The following is a 19,599-nucleotide window of genomic DNA, read 5'->3' on the forward strand; positions in this document are numbered from 1 at the left end:
GTGTGTGTGTGTGAGCGTGCCTGCGCGCGCACGGGTGATGTTATGTAGTGGTGAGAAACGGAACACCTGTCCTCTGTGCCTGTTTTTCGGGTGCATGTCAGGTGCTGTGGTTCATGATGTTTAAGGAAAAACATTTAATCTGCAGAGACCCAGAGTGCATCACTGAATTTACACCTGGAGACAAAAATAAGTTCCCAAATTCAACCACAGCACAAATGAAGCTGCAGTTCCCCGAATGCCCACTTGAGGCAGTCTCCAACAGTGGGTCAGTCCCCATAGATTCCCATATTACAATGTCCAACGTTAGAGGAGAGAAAACACGTTCACAGCCTGATACAAAAACACCATTGCTCTCTTCACTAACTGCTGCAGTAGGATTATTTTTTATATAACTTAAAGAATTAAAATTTGAGTAAAAGCCATTACACACCGAGGACAAACAGGGACACGACATTCAGAATTTTTCAGATCTGAACTTGTTGCATTTTTTACAGAAAATTCACCCTCAAAAAACACACACTGTGAAAAAAATGAAGTGGACACCAAGCGATGAAGAGCTGGTCCTGATGTTTCTAAACAAGAAAAGGAAGAAACTGAGATTCTGGGTTCATCTAATTCTCAGGAGAAGGCAGAGGTAGGGTCAGTTTTATGGTTTGACCCAGGAGTTGAATCTGTGTTGCACAGCTGCTTTTGTGCACATTTCAGGATGTTGGTGGGGCAGTATGAACTCTCGTTAGCAGGGTTCGGACCACGTAAGAGAAGGCATAGAAATCATTTCAGAGAGCCTACTGACCTGAGCAGTGTCTATGTGTATGTCTGAGGTTCCAAAAATAATAAATGCCGCAAATTCGTCCATCAAAATTACGGCGGTGTTGTGAACAGCTGCCAAATGGCTGCTCTCGGGGGACTCTAAGTGTTAAGAATAGGTGAGTCCAAAAAATATTTTTTATGCTTGAAATATTACACGGATTTTATGAGTCCGGCCTTAACACTTAAAAGTTCATGTCTTAGCTGAATCTATAACCAGGTACATTGCACAGACTGCAGGGTAAGAGTGCCAACATCAGGACAGGTGTTATTTCGGAAACCGTTTTCAGCCAAGACTCATTGAAGAAGCTCCTGGAGTTTTTCAAGTGATTCTATTCTTTCTACGTTTAGACAAATTTGGAGAGGTTTCAGCAGTTTTAAAGGAGCTCTGATATTTCAGGTTTCATTCTTTAAAGGCATTTAAGAGATTTTTAATTGTTTCAGGAACCTGTTGAAGGAGTTCTTAAAGTTTTCTAAATGGTTGTGCTGACTGGAAAAAATAATTGGATGATCGACAGATTATCAACTTTGAAGAGTATAAGAACAGTTTTAATAAGGTTTCAAGACCTTTGAAGAAGATTACCTCGTTTATCAGGAAGTTATCCCTTGGCAATACCTAGGAATGTATTGGAGTTTTTTCTTTGCTTCTGTGATCCTTAAAAGAGACTTCTCAAGTACATCAGGGATATCAGGGAATTCTTGTAGATGTTTTGATAGTTTCTCTGAAGCTTTAGGATTGTAGAATTCTAACATACACTTAGAGACATTGAAGATTCTTTAAAGGACTTTTAATTTATTCCTCTACAGGCAAACAGGAATGTGTGGACTGACAATGTTTCAAGGGTGTTGAAACATCAGAAGACAATTTGGTGTCTTCTGATAGAGGATTAACAGATCCTTGAGTTTAGCCCACAAATGTAGAGTTTCCTGGAGGTTTTGAGAAGGTTAGAGGGATTTCTCAAGAGGTGCAGCTGGTGAAAGAGTTTTGCAGAAGCTCCAGGCGTTCTTCAGGAAGTTTTGGTTGTGGATCCTAGGGTGCACATGAAGGTAAATAAAGAGGTTTGATGTTTAAGGACGTTTCGTCACATTCAGTGATCTCTAAAGAGGCTCCTGGAACAATTCAAGCTGTTTCATTGTTTTTGAGGAGGGAGTTTTCAGGTGTGCTTAGAGACATTTCATTTAGTTTTACAGAAACGCTAAACTTTCAGGAACACCTGAAAGGGGTCCTTAAAGATTAATGGAAGCTTGGGTGCTATGACAGCTTATTGGATCGCATCATAATAAAAGCTAAACAGCCCGAAAAATGGACTCAGTGGAATTTTAAATGTAGACGACTGGGAAAGTCTTTGAAGAATACACCCCAAAAGTGAATGTATACAAAAAGTTTGATGTTTGATCCTTGAGGACTTCTTTTCAGCTTCAGTGAGTCTTAGAAAGTTATTCTGGACTTTTGAAAGAGGTTCCACAGGTTTTTTTGAGGCTTCTGGTGTCCTCCGGGAAGACGTTTTATGGCTGCTTAAAGAAGTTCTACAGATTTCTGTGGCCATATAACAACAGTATTTGCGAAGTTTTAGTGTTTCTACTTGAGTGTAAACTACTGTTAAAGCAAGACACTTAAATGAATTCAAATCCATTTCACCTCACAGCAGGTCATCGGCCTCGATACAAGACTTGTTTCAGCTTCTGAAAAAGCATTACGTCATTGTACTTTGTGTGTGTGTGGAAGGAAAACCTGCTCGTCTTGGCTGTAGCTGCAAAGCAGCACAATGTCCAGGATTTAAATTTCACTCTCATTAAAGAAAACCTTCCCCTATTCAGAACAGCCGTGTGTGTGTGTGTGTGTGTGTGTGTGTGTGTGTGTGTGTGTGTGTGTGTGTGTGTGCTTCACAGTGAAAGCACTTTCCTTACAGTTCGTCCACGACAGGCAGATGGACACACACAAACCCACTCACACAGCGACTGCCAATCAAAGAGTCTTTGTGTCTTTATTAAAGCTCCAATCAGGAATCGAATCCAACAAAACATCAAGGAGTTCCTGTGTCTTTCTTTGTTTTGGAGACTAACCAGATAAATTTTTACATTTTTGTTTTGGTGCAAAAAAAACCCAACAAAACCCTGCATCCACAGAAGGGACCTGCTCTAAAAACCTAAAACTAAACATGAGTCATTATTTTTATTATTACTAAATGTAAATGCTGGAAATCAAAACTGCTTAATTGATGAAGAAATTACAAAGGAATAGTCCACACCTGTCCAAACAGTTTAAAGTCAGCTGCTCACTTACTATGGTTCTTTGAAAAGAATATGCATTAATGTAATATCTTCAAATGAAACCTTCAAATTATAATACATTTGCGATATAGTCCTTTTTTCTGGCGTTAAACAAATGTGTCCATGTCTATTCTGTTTTTGATATTTGTAACCTAGAAAATTGGGGACATTAGGCCACTTTAAATTTTTTTCCACATATCAAACAAGGATCAACAGAAAATACCTTCTGTCTGAAAGTCAGCCGTGGGGAGAGCAGCAGTGCAACCACATCAATGACATTGATTAATTCGGAACAGCATGAAAAGGAGGAGCCAGATGGAAGTGGTTTGCAAAGTGGCTTGCAGATGTGCCGCAACTGTAGGTGGTCTAAAGCAGCCTAAATATGCCCACGGTATAAGATTCACCGACTGGATATGAAGATGTGAATATGTAAAAGGCTTAAGACTGATGGTGTTTGTGGCTTGACTTGACCTGAACTAACGCTACGCTCAGTTTATTAATAGTAACTGGTATGAAGAGAACATGCCCCAATTTAAATACTTGGCCAATTCAATGGCCAATTAGCATATGTCAGCAGAATGTTAGCAATATAAGGACAAAATCAGCTTCACTTTAAGACAAATTAAAGAATAATAGGTTGACCAATTGCATTTATTTCCAAAAAAGGTTTTAAAAATTCATTTTTATTTACGAAAACCTTTTTTGTCCTCTGGGTGAATTGAAGCGCTTCTCATAAGTTGGGTTTGTCTTAAATTCAGTCCTCCTGAGCACGTGCTTATAGTATACAACAGGGGTGCCCAATCCCAGTCCTCGAGGGCTACCGTCCTGCAGCTTTTAGACGCATCCTTCTTCTGACACACCTGAATCAACTGAATGCCTTGTTATCAGGCCTTTGCCAAACTTGATGGCATGCTGAAGAGGTAATCACACCATTTGATTCAGCTGTGTTGGAGTAGGGATGCATCTAAAAGCTGCAGGATAGTAAATCTCGAGGACTGGGATTGGGCACCCCTGGTATACAAGAAGCCGTAGAACACCATCAAAGAGAAACAACTATACTCAGCTTTTTGTTATCAATTTGATTCAACAGATCTTGAAAGCAAAAGTTTTGATTCAAACAGATGAAAACTGTTGATGACAAACAGTTGATGAGTTTGTTGTTGTCTATGATCAGGACTTGTTATGTCACTTTTTTGAAACCAGAAACAATCAATTAAAATATCAGCTCGAATGTCCTGTTGTGATTTTGTGCCTCCTGGTTTGTTGTGAGAACTTTAAGGGACCTTCTGAGGAAAGCAACTGATTTCAGAGTCGCTTTACAATCTCCTTCAGTCTGTCTGTCTGTTTGACCGCCGTCAGTCTGAATACTGCCATCTGTCAATGCCTTTGTGTGTGTGTGTGTGTGTGTGTGTGTGTGTGTGTGTGTGTGTGTGTGCATACACTTGCTGCATGCCTAAGCAGAGCTGCCTGAAGTCTGAATGGGCCTGGAAGTCTCTATTCTACGTGTGACTGACAGCAGCAACACAGGAATGCATTTAGCCTCAATGTGATGAATGGACTGATGTATATATGAAGGTTTCTGTAGCCACGCCCCTTCTGGCAGCCATATTGGACATCCCGAGCCCTGAGCATATAAATCATGTCTGCACTTTCCTACACTAACAGCTCTAAAATTAAATGAATTTCCAGGTAATGCAGATGTTTAGCAAGAGTGAACTTCCTGACCTTTCACGTGACATCACAGGAAGGTAGGTAGCCCGTTTACAGTCCTGAGTGTTTGCACGTCTGCACTAGTGGAGTCTTAGTGTGAGGGAGCTCCATTGGTTTGAGCTCAGCTGTCATCAGATGGTCCTTGTGGATGCCACGGTCCACTGCACACTCACACAGTTAGTTAAAAGAGGACGTGACAGACAGGTAAATGGACTACCTGTCTTCCTGTGGGGGTATGGGAGAGGTCAGGCAGACAATAGAAAGTGATACTGAAATAGCCTTAAGCTATCAGAGATAATTGATTTAAACTCCACAACCGTGAGGCCACAATAAAAATGTTCATCAGTGCTTGGACATTTCTACTCCTAGATCTTAAAATCTGAGGTCAAAACATCCCAGCAAGTAAGCTACACTGATATTACTGAAGCTGTTTTAAAAGGCTGCGTTAAATTGCTAAATGCAGGCACAATGAATGTGGTTCCTTTATCTCGCTTTTAGAAAAACTTTGGACACTAAAAAAATGGTAATGAAAGGATGAGATTACACTGTATATTGAAAATGTGAGCTCATTTTGATTCCTGTAGTCCTGAAAACTTAGTGTTAACTGCTTGACAGCTCAGGACCTGATTGTCAGATTTTTCAGCTCTTTAATCTTCTAAATGTTTTCAGTGGGTGACATGTCTGGACTGCAGGCAGCTGGTTCTTTACCCGTTGTCTAAAACAAGTAGAATATATTTTTACAGTCTTGCTTTTCGGAGAAGACAAAGGTTTATTTAGCGGTTTATGTTCCACCAAACTTTGCACATCTTTCACTATTAATGGTGCCTTCACAGACTGAGCATCCCACCTGGACTAAATGCCTCCCTGTAACTTGTGTTGAACTATCTGATGGGATTATGTTGCTGAAATAATAAAAAAATAAAATGGATGACAGCATATGTTGGTCCAAGAAACTGTAGATCACTCAGCATTAGTGGTATTACCAACATGAATGCTGGATTTGAACTGTGGTGTGATTGTTGCGCTTTTCTTAGATGTCCTAAAAGAATCTCCGGTTTTTTGGCCAGACTACAGGACGGTTTTCCACTTTGCCATCTTAAATCAGTTTTTTTCCCAGGAAAGGCGGTTGGTGACATTTCTGTATCCTATTTTAAACTTGTAGGAGGCTGTGGCTCAGGAGGTAGATTGGATTATGTCGTAACTGGAAGGTTGGTTGCTTGATATTTGGCACATTCAGTCCACATGTTGAATTGTCCTTAAGCAACTGCTTCTGATGTATGAATCTGAGTGTTACTGTGTGCATGATAGGAAAAGCTTAAGGGATGGAGTAAAGTGTTGGATGAATGAGGCTTGTAGTACCTTTTCATGTTTAATTTGGGATGCAGAGATGAACTGTGTTCGATGATGATGATGGTTTTCAGAAGTGTTCCTGAGCCCATGCAGGAGTACCCACCACAGAATCAGGTCTGTTTTTAATGCAGCGCTGCCTGAGGACCCAAGGACCACCAACATTTAACTTGCAGCTTTGTCTATTTGCACAGGAACTTGTCTGAATCTTTGTTATTACGAACATTTACTATTTTTAAATGCTTATAGCTTCAAATGATTTGGAAAACATCCTGTTTTTATCCCGTGGTGAGAGATTTGATTACAGGTACAGCCTGGTCCTGACTGCTGTTTGCATCTTTGGTAAGAAGAAGCAAACACATTCTTGAAGCTGTGATTGCAGCTTTCCTCATTGCTGCAGCTTCACGTTGTTGCTCTCTCTTATCTCTGCTACTACGTTAAAAACACGGATCGTCACACCTTCAGACTTTTGTACTGTTTCTAAAGCTCTGAGCATTTTTGCTACACAGGGGACCAGAACTAATGTCTTAGACAGATAAACTCTTGATGTCTAGATTCATAAACATTTGTTCTTATTTCACTGACTGAGCAGCTCGTTTTAGGCGATCATCTGCGCCTCAGGTTACCTTCGTGGACACACAAACACAGATCTGACAGAGCTGCTGTTTATCTTGAGGTATCTTTTCCTTTTGGAGGAGACGACACAGACTGATTGAACCGACCGGGGAATAAACCTCCTGATGTTCTCTCGCCTCGGGGGGCCCCCCGCTGACCCACCCCCGAAAGACTGAAAGAAAGGCAAAAAGAAAGAGCAAAAAAAGACAAAAACTGAGAGAGGCCTCGCTGTCACACTACGCCTCCAAACTACACAGTTCCCTTTTCTTTTTTTTCTCCAGAGTTTGTCTTTCTGCAGCCCGCCGACATTTGAATAATCGTCTGATATCCATCAGTTTGAGCCTGAGGAGACGGAAAATAGACAACACACACACAAAGCTTCGTCCACCACAACATCGAGAGGGAAAAACACACAACATGGATAATGTATTCGTCTTTTCTTTCATCCTTCTGTTCGCCTTGTTCTTCATATGTGCCTCTCTTTCTCCTCCAGAAAAAAAACAACTCAGAAAATATTCAAGCGTCTGCCTTAAAGATCTTTTGGAAAAGTTTTGATCCGGTACTTTAAATTTACAGTATCAACAGTTTGCTGTACTTCAAGGTCCAGAAAAAGTCAAAGATCCTGAAAGAGTTTCTGGGAAGTTCATAAAGTATTACAATTTATCTTCAAAATATTTCAGAGTAAGTCAACATTTTCCTTAAATTCTTGACTTCATGCACTTTATTGCCCCAAAAACCCTGCAGTTATTAAATCTTTATTAAACCTTTAGAGCCGATCGGAGCGGGCACGCTCTGTTTTGCGTAACTATTTTTAAATCCCAGTAGCACTGCAACCACATAAGCTAGCGCAAAAAATTTTTTTGCATATGAAACCGGAGGAGTTGTACTTACATCTTATGCCATCAACTTGTCCTAGGTCACAGTTTCCTTCCACATAAAGCTTTGCAAAAACTGCATAAAAACCGCTTGCAGGAACAAAAACATAATATTCCAGAAACACGCTTTACCGATCCGATCAGCTGTTCATAACACTTCCTACGTTGGAATAGACGTCAGCGCGAACTTTTGCATTTCCGCCATTACCTGCCCGAAACCGGAAGTGACGTCATTTTCGCAGAAATGTAGTCTTTTTTGCGATCAGGGCCTCAGGGCCTATACTGGTCTTTTTAAAACTTATCTTTGACTTTATGACTTTCTGTGTCGTTTCTGTGGTGCTTAGGACTCATATTGCACTGCTGGAAATAGTTTATTTTGATGCATATGCTGTTATTTTGCAAATTTGCACTATAATATTTATTTTCGTTTTTCCTGCAGTATATAAAAATTGGTGTATTTCAAAAATAAAACTATGAAGACACTCAAAATAAATTTCCTGTGGTGGGAAACTATTTTGTGCAACTTTTTTGTATTTACAGTTTTGAGGGATAAGCCTCTTAAATTTCTCTAACTACAAATATATGTTAAAAAATCAAAAACGATTTTCAATTTTTTTGTAGTTTATTGCACTTTTTTGCAATTTATGTAATTACTATGCACTTAATGGATACATATTATTAAAATCTGGGCTATAATGGTTGTATTGATGTATAGCAACTTGAAATGCTCCCAAAAATGGCTCCACAGCATGTAAAAATATAATATAAGCTCTGGCGGACTTGATTCTATGGTAGGTCTTAAAGGGTTAATCAATCCAATCAAATCCAATTCAACTCTATTTATAGAGCAGAGCAAACACCACAGTGCTAAAGTGCTCTCCAGTTATAAGACAGCAATGAAATACAAATTAAATAAAATATTTAAACAAAAAGAAAAAAAATAATGGTAAAACATGTTTTTTGTTTATATTAAAAATACTTTCATCTCAAACATTTAGAAAACCCCTCCCCTATTTAGAAAAATAAGATGTGCTTTAAAAAACATAAAATAAAAAAATTTTTTTTAGGAACTTATTGTTATAGAAATGTACAAGATGTAACTTTATTTTTGTAAAAACGAGCAGGTTTAAAGGCAGATTGGCATAATTTTACATTGTATATGCAAAATATCTTCAATCAGAACATAAATCTTTTTTTTTGCAGCAAAAACATTAAAACTTTTCATAAATCTCTTTAAATTTGTTTCTTTTTGTTCTATTATCCATGAAATAAACATAATTTTGTATATATTTTGCAATAAAACATATAAAAATATATACAGATATAAAAAACAGTATTTAATTTCTTAAGTCTAATTTCTAGATATACTTAATTTTGAATTTATTTGTAAAATATTTCACCCTTTTTAACTATTTTAAATGTAATTATTATTATTATTATTATTATTATTAATATTAGTAGTAGTAGTAGTAGTAGTAGTAGTAGTAGTATAAAACAACAATGATGATAATAATATCATTGTTGTTTTTGTTATAAATTCCATAATAACTTTGTTTCCGGTATTTGACAGAAACATTGAGTCAGAGTGCACAGGAAACTTGGCAATTTCAAAATAAAAGCTCTGGCCTTCAGTCAGACAACAAACACAGTTTGTAGTTCCTGTGTATGTTTATACTGTCAGCATGCTAATCAGTGCTGGATGTTTACTTATTGTTAAAGCACAACAATACCTACTCCCATTGTCATCATCATCTCATCTTCATTGCAAAGTCGTGTGTGTGTGCGTGCGTGCGTGCGTGTGTGTGTGTGTGTGTGTGTGTGTGTGGTTGGGTGTGTATTCCGTGAAGGAAATCAAAACATAGGACACACTGTTGTCTGTCTGCTGCTTTCAGTCAACTTTCTTTCGATTTCGAATCTGTGTGGCAGTGAAAACAGCCTCTGGACCTCGGTCATCAGTGCTTTCTAAATAAATGATTCCACCTGTAAATATGCTGCTTTTCTTGCTGTTACTCTGAGTGGAACATTTTTCTTTGATGGTGTATTAGATAATTACAATAATAAAGGGTAGAAATGATTGAACTGGTGAGGCGGTGGGTGCTGTTCCGTGGGTTTTCTCTCAGTGTGGAGAGGAAAGAGTCAATTAAAAAGAAAACATAATGTTTGCTGTGTGAGTCTGTAGGCTGAGGTGCAGTGTCAGCACACCCTCTGGAACAAACAAGCAAGACTAAAACTATATCATTGTGCAACTATCTCTTCATCTGAAAACCTTCTTCACTTTCAATAGGAATCTTACACACATGCAGATTCATTCATGTACAGTACAGTCACAACAACAACGACAACATCAGTGACGGCACGCACAGCAACAACACAGCAGTAATTCCTCTTTTCCTCGAGCGTCTACAAGACTACTCGGTTTAGTTCAAGTTTGCCATCACAATTGAGTACCAACTCAATGTATGAGCTGTACGAGCTGGTGCTATAGCAACGCAAAAGTCCCGTTACATCATTTTTGTGCAACATAAACACAAACACAACAATCGAGGAGATCAGGGCGATTGTACACTGACTGCTAAACTGGTGGTAAGCGTCTGTTTCTCGACATTAGACCGCACTGTTGGTTTGCGTGTAGCTCTCATGACTCATCTAGTGATGTTACTCCCTGGCAAATTTTTGTCATGTGTTGTGTTGATGTCACAGTTTTGGCTTGACTCAGCTTGCTTGGAAGCCTGCCCAAAAAAAGTACCTGGTACCAGGTACTACCACGTAATGGAAAACCCTAAAAACCGAGCCGAGGAGAGCAGGTGTTCGAGGAAAGATATGTAAAGGTGACAATGATTGTTATGAACTGATGGTTTTGTGTTTTGTTGCAATTTTCTTTAAACAAGAAAAAACAAACCAAAAGTTACCAAACTAATAAACTTATCAAGTAATTTTCATTAACAGCTTTTTCTTTTTCATGCTCCAGACTTGATCTCCACTGATGGTCAGTGTCATGTTGCGCTAAACATGTAGTGACCCTCCAGAGATCCTTAGGATGGTGCTGATGTGATAACATAATACGACAGCATATGGTGCTCCATGTCTGTGCCAAGAGCTAATGGTGATCCAGCAGCTAATGTTACAGGGGAGAGACCTTACTGTTTGATAATATGGAGATTCATGAAAGTAAAAAACTGTTCTAAAAATGTACTATTCTTAAAGTTGAACTTTTGTATTAAGTAAAAACCTTTTTAACTCATTCATATCTTCAGATTCCAATCTGCTTTAACTTGTTTGTTGCAGTAGATGTTCCTATTAAGCATATCTTTAAATGTAACCCTGTGAACCAAAAGGCTTCCGAATACTCTAATGATCAGGAACCTCCGAGACCAAAAAATACAGCCAAATGTGGAAGTCCCAAAACTCGCAGTTCCTCTAATGTCCACTTGAGGCTCCAAAAGTGAGTCACTTGCACACCCACTTCTAGCTCTACACACACCTCTAGCTATCGAAGCACAGAAGCCACACCCAGCTGCTGTTCAAACCTCTTGTTTGTGAGAAGGAGCCAATCAGAATAAGTTGTCCTAACAAGTGAACAAATGGCAGTAAAACTGCTTCTTTCAGACAGTGGATGAGCTGAGGGACTAAAATCAAGGCTCATTATAAGATGAAAAAGGATTATTTTGAAATATGAATCATACAAAGCTGCTCTAATAGAGCCCAAGTATTAAAAACATTTAAAGCTGGAAATAAGCAGCTTTAAGTAAAATCACATTTGCAATCATAAAGAAACACATACAGCGATTTCTGTTTATGTTAATGTTCTGTATGTGGGCGCATGCAGAGGCCTCCGCCTGACTAATGAACAGCCCGGTGTGTTGAAGCACGCTCACACGCAGCCTACACGACTACATATTTATCTTTATGAATGAATGAGTGAATGAAATGTGCTGGTGTTTTTGTGAGCGGCAGTAAAAGCCAATCAGCCATAACGGCGTTAGTCTGCTCAAGAGTAAAGGAGCATTCTGCTAAAATAAAGCTAAACAGAGGCGCTCTGTGTGTGTCTGTCTGTGCGACCAGACTACCTGTGGACACACATTAACAGGTTTTATGGAGTGTTGAGAAAGTTCCTTAACAACCGGTGTATTCAACCTGCAGACACACCCTCTCTCTCTGTGTGTGTGTGTGTGTTAAAGACAGAGACAGTCTGTCTCGGCTTCCTTTCAGACCCGAGCCCTCCTGGAAAGACGCTACCTGCCGATAGTTATCAGAGAGCAGAAAATAGACGGTTCAGATAAGAGAAGAAAAGAAAGGAGGAAGAACGTCATGGCTGCACACAAACACAACATACAACAAACGGTGTCCCTGCAGCCAATCACAAGCACCGATGTCGGCTTGTTTTGACTTTGCTTTTGAGCCGTGGAGCCATAAAAGTTCCAAAAATATTCACGACAGCGCCCCAAACGTGAATTGTCGAGCAAAAAAATTAATGAATAAAAAATTAACCAACATGCTGATGATTTTTTTTCTGTTTCTGCAGCCTTGCTAGTAAACAGATGAGATCACATTCCTGACATAGTGTTGAGGTGTGTGGATGCACAGGTGTGTATGCGTGGGTTATGATAGTGATGTAGTGTGTGGGGTTTTTTTTCGGTTGTTTGTTTGTTTCTTTTTGGTAATTCTGTGAATGCGCTGTGTCCTTATAATCAGATTGTTTCACTTGTAGTCATTTGCTGCTCTTTGTAAAAAATCTTTAATTTAATTGTAATTTATTTTTCTGTGTTCAGTTTTCATCTGTTTACAATTATTTTGTAACTTAATGGATGATTTTCCACTTTATGCGGTAGCTTTTCTCTTTCAGAATGCCCCAAATGTTTTTTTTTATCAGCCTTTGTGTTTGTTTATTTATTCATTTATTTTATTTTCAGGTCCATTTCACTCAAAGAAAATACTTTTACTGGAGGCTTGTTTTATGGTATTGGTGTTTGGACAAAAACTTTAATTAAGACTTCATAACATCTGTGTGTGGGTGAAATATTTTGACTCGCCAATTTAAATTTAATTAAAGTCTAAAACTACATCTTCATTAAAGTCTGAAGTCACTTCTCCAGGCTCAGGCTGAAAGTTGCTTGGATGAGGGATGAAGTGTTTCTCCCACTGAAATTTGTGTTCAGGTGAACTGAATCAACCTCCTTGGATTTCCTTACCTGGGTTATTCATCACGCGTCAAGAGATTAAAAGTTATTGATATTAACTTAACAAAATAGCTTTAGCAAACACGAGTTAAAGCAGCTAGCAAGCGGTTGGACTAAAGCTTTGTCTGAGAGTGTTTATTTAACTGCAGCGCATAAATCTGAAGATCAGAATACAGAGACCATTACTGTAGATTTCTGTGAGTCTTTTTTAGTGGGAAACAACACAGATCTGTGTACAAATCAGAGCTGCACTAGTGATTCAAAGTTCTTGAGCTAAGATAACGTGAAGGAACATGGAAGATAAAAGTGTTTGAGTTTGGCTGAGGTCACTGTGAGCAAGCGTGAAGGAGGGAAACCTGCTCCTTTCTTTCCTCCGGCTCTCCTGCTTTCAGTGTTTCCAGTAATTTCTACTCCTGTCTTGTTTCTCACTCAGGTGTGTGTTGACTCATTCCTTTCACCGGCCTTAAAAGAGGCGGGAAGTCCTGCATGGGTGTGTTTATGTGCTTGTATGTCTAACTCTGTGCATAGGAAACCGCTACACTCATGTCCACCTCGTTTTTACCCTGAACTCTGCTAGACTGGATTTGTGTGATTGAAATTGCAAAATAATCCTTTTTAATCTTATACTGGGCCTTCGTGCAGCCCTTCAGTTCAGATCTTCTGTCTGAAGCGATTTGTTTTAGTGCTTCCTATTAAAGCCATCATTTTTCTGATTGGCTCCCCTACATTAACAGCGGGACATTAGTTTGGGTTCAGCATGAGGGGTCTTCACAAATGTGGAAATATATGCGTAACGGGGCTCCCAGAGGTTGTCAGACTAAATGTTTTTACGTGCGAAGGCTGTTGAATGGTTCCTGTGTCTGAGCATAAACAGGTCTCTGTGGTTCTTTAATAATTCATAAGTCTAAATAATTCTGTTTATTTTCAATGTGTGTCATTATTTTTACAGTCAACACTGATTCATTAATATGTATTGGATGACTTTTTATTAGTTTATGCTCTGTTTTGTTTCTGTACTTACAAATCCAGGTGTGTCAGTCACGTCTGAGCCAAAAGGTCAGATGTGACTGACTAAAGCTAAAGATAGAGCGACACTAACAGTCTCTCTCTCTCTCTCTGTGTCTCTGCAGTGATCTCAGTATGAATAATCTGACTGTGTTATCCAGCGGAGCTCTGTCCAACCTGCACTTCCTGGAGGAGCTGTGAGTCACACAAACACATGGTCATGTTTTCATCATTTCAGAGGGCCTTTACACAACCTGTACTTATTTCCTGAAGACTTACTTGAAGTCAGTGTAGACTCAGAAGAAGTCTTGCCATTTCGAAACAATGGAGAAGATTCAGCATATATCACAGAGGTACAAGTGCAAGGTGACACGATGACACCGCTAATAGCTGCTCTAAAAGTAGAAGCCTCTCTAAAAATGGTCCAGAGGTGCACGAAAAGATGACCTTGAACCAACAATCAGGCTAACTTAAACCAGGCTTGTAGCTTTTAAGAACCTGTTCTCAGAATCTCCTCTCCACACCTTGTATATGTTTTCTTCTTTATCATCCTTCAAGTCTCCACACATGATCAGATATCTTACGAACTCTTGTTGGTGGGCGATGGACTGAGATGGATGAAAGTGAGGGTGTCTGAGCGGGCGTTGAGCTCATGTATCTGTGAGGAGATGATATGTAATCCCATCTCTCCTCACCTAGCAGCCGCCACGTCCTGTACGAACATTTCCTTAAAGCTGGGGAGCCGAGAGACAGCGAGGCTGACCTCACAGGGACCTGAACATGACTCTGACTGCTGTTATGCTCTGCTGCCAGCTGTATGTGTCTGTGTGTGTGTGTGATATTTGTCACCGCAGCGTGAGAAACGTCACTGCGGCGATAGGACACCGCACAGATGCATGCTGGGTGTAGGCAGACTGGCTGAACTTTGTGTGGCCCCTGAAAAACATACAGACCTACAGGACCCACTGTGGGTCAGTGTTTTGCTGTTGGTTTGAAATGAAAGCACCGTGTGTGCTGGAAACACGGATCCCCAAACACACCTGATGTCTGACTGTCAACTTGTCTAAAAGATGCGAGTGCGAGTCTTAAAGCTAAACTTGTGAGTTTTTGGAAACAAATTCATCAGTTCATCTTGCAGACTGTATCCAAGCAGCTCTAAATTTTAATTGCTTAGGAATGGCATCTTCTAAAGATGAGATAAGATGCTGTCATATTCAGCATATAAGATGTCATATTTTTGCATTAAACTCGGAAACGTTTCAAAATATTAAGATAAATGTTGGTTGCAGTAAACCCTGCAAGCTCAAGGATTTGCTGTTAACATCCTCACCTGGACTGTGTTCTGACGTCCCGTCTGAAGAAGTAAAACAACAAACAACAGGCTCATAATTGAGGAAATACCCACAGCGGAGTATGAGTTCTACATTAGGAATGAAAAGGATTTTTTTTTTCATTATTATTATTCATTTTGAGAATAAATCCAAAATTTTGAGATTAAAGTTGAAATGGTATTTTGTAGAGAGTATAGCAGCCGTGGCAGCTGTTTGACTTGAAACAATTTTAACCTCCGTATTCCCACTTTATTCTCAACATGAACAATAATAATTTATCTTAAAACAATGTTCTTAATGTCTAATACTCCTTTGTAAATGCCTCCACCTACAACAGCAAGCACCAAAAGCACTAAGGACCCACTGCCAAAGTGTAAAAGAATAGTAAAAGCCCTCTTTTTGAGACACTTTGTTAGCATGAATGCAGCAGCTTTGATTGGTTGGCCCATCTCTGATGGGGGTGGACACGCTGAAAGGTGATGGTGGCACTTCATCTGAAGTTTACTTGGAACACTGAAGAGGACACCTTTTCTCATACTGGTACATGTTTCATTTTCATATTTGGAGGCTGTTTATAGGCTGACATGGTGCTTTGGGGTCACCCTGTGTAAAAGATATTCATGGCTGTACACAAAAAACATTCACTTTGGACTCCTCATAGAAACATTAAAAAATATTTTCCATTTGTAAACACATCCCTCGTTTAGTTCATTTTTATGCTAATTTGGCCAAAAATGATCTGAAGTCAGTAATGCTTATAATCTCTCTCTCTCTGTGTCTCAGGCGTTTGGCGGGAAATGATCTGACCTTCATCCCCAGAGGAGCGTTCACTGGCCTCTACAACCTCAAAGTGCTGTAAGTTCACACATATTTCCTCACTGGCATGATGCCTCAGCAAACATACACATTTTATGATTGTTATGTGAATATGTTCCTAAAAGAACATCCTGGTTAAACACTAAAAAAAAAACATTTATTGGTTTTTGGTGTTTAACCTAGACTGTTTAATCCCATTATACTGTCTCTGCTGGGCTATTTTTACTGGGCTATTCTCTACCTGTATTAAGATCTGTTCCTTCAAACTTGATCTTGACCTTTAAACGTCCTTTGAATTTGTAAAGATTGGCCAAGATGCATCAGAGAGCTTTATTGTCATTGTGCAAGCAGTGAAACTTCACTGGAGACTTCACACATGTTCAAAGATAAATGGGACTGGAGTAAGATAAGAGCTGTATACGGTTTACATCGGGGTGCATAAAGCATCAGTGATAAAGGTGCGATCTAACAGATTACGATTGTTTAAAACTGATAAGGGTCCTCAGAAAGATAGCAACTCAACCCCACCCTCTCCACAACCCTCACCCACCTCCTACCCCCCGGACACACACACACACAAGCACGCACACAAACACTGGAATATTGTGTGGTATGTTTACTGGTGCTAATCATTCACAGAGACACTTTGAAGATTTCATGTGTGTCTCGGTTTAGTGCACAGTTTCTGCAGTTTGGAACAACACTTCTGTTCCCTGTTTACATTTTACACATTCGCTCGTACCAACACATTATTCTGTTGTCTTTCATTCTTCTCTCTGTTCATTTCTGGGTCAGTTAATTTTCTATTTTATTGATCTGTAAACATTGGGACTGTTGAACTCCTGTTATTGCAGCACTTTATAGTACTGTCTTTATAATATTTCTAAAAGCTACAATCATACACATTATTAGTCTTGAAACTTGGTATTTGGTAAAGCATTTTTCTACTCAAACTGAACACACAAAGGGCTTTTTAATTACAAGCCTCATTCACCCAATATCATACACATTCATGCAATTGTTTTTTTATGCCTATGCACCTTGACACACCCACTCACACGGATTAATCAGGGACAACTCAGGGGTCGATATCTTGTCCAAAAAGACTTTGACATGCTGGCTGAAGTAACTAGAGATTAAACATCTCACCTTCTGATTGAGAGAGACCCGCTCTTCCTCCTGAGCCACAGCTGGCTGTGTTTTATGAATGGACGTTTCACATTTTTTGTTTTATTGTTAGACTTCATAAAATAATTGGGATTGACCAACACAGAAAGAAAGCAAGAAAATAAGTTTCCAGGTAACACAGAAACTTCTAAAAGATTTACAAAACAAATTCTGTAATAAATGGAGTTCCACAGGGTTGTGCACTAGGGCCTATTATATTTTCATGGGCCAGTAACTTCTACAATCTAAAGAGCCATTTTGAGCTAATTATTTTGTCCCCAAAATCTGTAGGGAGCCTCAAAATATATTTGAGTCTTGTATTGAAGCCAACACAACATGTCAATATTACTATTAAGTATAAACATCTTTGTATTCATAGAATTATTTGGTACTTTACAGATATTTATCTGGTATTAAACTTTTTTAATACTTTACTTAGTATATAGTATACTTTAAATACTTTTTCATTTCATTAACATCATGTTTATTGTTGCACTTAATGGGTTTTGATCTAAAAGAACATAACCTATCAACATAAAAAAAAATATGCAAGCATATACAGGCCAAAACAGAGTAAGCAGTCTATTTTTAGTCACTCTGCAACCAGGAGCATTGGCAGTGAAAGCTGCAGTTTTGAAAGGCATAGACAATATTTTAGATAACACAGAATACATGTTTGTTTGCTATGCAGATGACACCCAGGTATGTTTATCTATGAAGTCTGATTTATTACTTAATATACAAACATGTCTTGAAGAAAAGGAGGATATATCCTTTAACAAACCAATATTATAAACTAAAATATTTTTTTAAAAATCACAACACAACACAGACAAGTATAAAAATAGTTATTCACCACTTTTAATCTATTTCCTTAATTTCCAGACTTTATGCTAAGATTACTGGCTTCTGATTATCCTGTAGATATACATGCGACTCTAGTATTTCCCAAAATGTGGTCCTTGTAAACCATCTTTGTGTTGTTTTGTTGCGTTTAACACTTTTTGTTAAAGTTTTGATTGCGTTTTTACAGGATGCTTCAAAACAACCAGTTGAGATCTGTTCCTGCTGAAGCCTTCAACAACCTGCACAACCTGCAGTCACTGTGAGTCACATTTCACTTTGGGTTTTTTTAGTTTCGTGTATTATATTATGTTAATTCTTACTTTATATATATATACCATGCCATTTTACTGACCACACATTTTAGCTTTTATTAATACTGTGTATTATTTTAGTTTCTCTTAAATTCCTTTGTGTGCTATAATCATTTGTCTTATGTAAACCTAATTTTGCATCTATGCTTAATATAACTATACCTTTAACCTAACTTTAACCCCAAGTTAAACTATACCCTCTGTCTTTGTGCTATTGATGTATCTTATGGGAACATTTGTTAAAACATGGTTTTAACATATTCCTCAGCACATATGTTTTTATGTGCTGAGGAAGGCAACCTCTGTCCTGTTGTGCTCAGATCATCCTCTCTTTAATGATTTTCAACTGCTTCCATCAGGTCGTCGTTATAAAGTGCCTGCAGTGAAGACAAAGAGACATAGATTGTCTTTTGTACCTACTGCTATTATCATAGTTAATAACACTAAACCATAAGTGTTGTTGCCATTGCACATTGTACTTTTTTGATGAAAAATCTAGGTTGTTTTCTCAGGCTTATATTATATTATATTATATTATATTATATTATATTATATTATATTATATTATATTATATTATATTATATTATTTTGGAGTGTGTATGTGATGTGTTGGTTGTCTGTTTGTTTGTTTGTACGGACATACTGCAAATCAATTTCCCGTTAGGGACAATAAAGTTACCAATAACCAATAATAAGTCCATGCGATATTAAAATGGCTTAATTTTCCTACAAAAAATGAATAATACACATATAGACACACTAATCCAGCGGTCCTCAACCCAAGTCGTTTGGTACCGGGCCGCGAGAGTTGAGTTTTCAGAGTTTTTATCTGTTTTAATTGTTATTTTTTTATCGTTTTTGTTGTTAACCCTTTAAACCCTAACCCATCACGGGTGACGGTTAGCATTTTCAGCAAGGATGGGCAACTCCAGGCCCCGAGGGCCGGTGTCCTGCTGGTTTTAGATCTCACCCTGGGTCAACACACCTGAATCAAATGAGTAGTTCATTACCAGGCCTCTGGGGAACTTCAAGACATGTTGCGGAGGTAATTTAGCCATTTGAATCAGCTGTGTTAGATCAAGGACACATCTAAGGCTACGTTCACATTGCAGGTCTTAATGCTCAATTCCGATTTTTTGATCAAATCCGATTTTTTTGTCTGCTCGTTCACACTATAAATAAAATGCGACAGCAAACGCGCTCTAGTGTGAACGCTCAAAGCGGCCCGCATGCGCAAAAGAAGACGTCACACACAACGAACTCCGTTTATACCCTGAGCAAACAATATTGTTTGACTGATGACCGTTAATATAAAGACTT

General features: G+C 38.6%; 1 protein-coding gene across 2 annotated transcripts in view; it reads left to right on the forward strand.

Annotated features, from left to right (window-relative positions):
* Window positions 1-19,599, forward strand: part of LOC113008852 (leucine-rich repeat-containing G-protein coupled receptor 5) — a 52,625-nt gene that overhangs the window by 779 nt on the left and 32,247 nt on the right. For both annotated transcript variants that reach the window (XM_026146687.2, XM_026146686.2), the window contains exons 2-4: window positions 13,933-14,004; window positions 15,922-15,993; window positions 18,155-18,226. In XM_026146687.2, the coding sequence (XP_026002472.2) occupies window positions 13,933-14,004; window positions 15,922-15,993; window positions 18,155-18,226 (216 nt within the window). The remainder of the gene's footprint in view (window positions 1-13,932; window positions 14,005-15,921; window positions 15,994-18,154; window positions 18,227-19,599) is intronic.

Source organism: Astatotilapia calliptera, chromosome 17 (assembly GCF_964374335.1).
Source record: "Astatotilapia calliptera chromosome 17, fAstCal68.1, whole genome shotgun sequence".
Classification (NCBI taxonomy): domain Eukaryota; kingdom Metazoa; phylum Chordata; class Actinopteri; order Cichliformes; family Cichlidae; genus Astatotilapia; species Astatotilapia calliptera.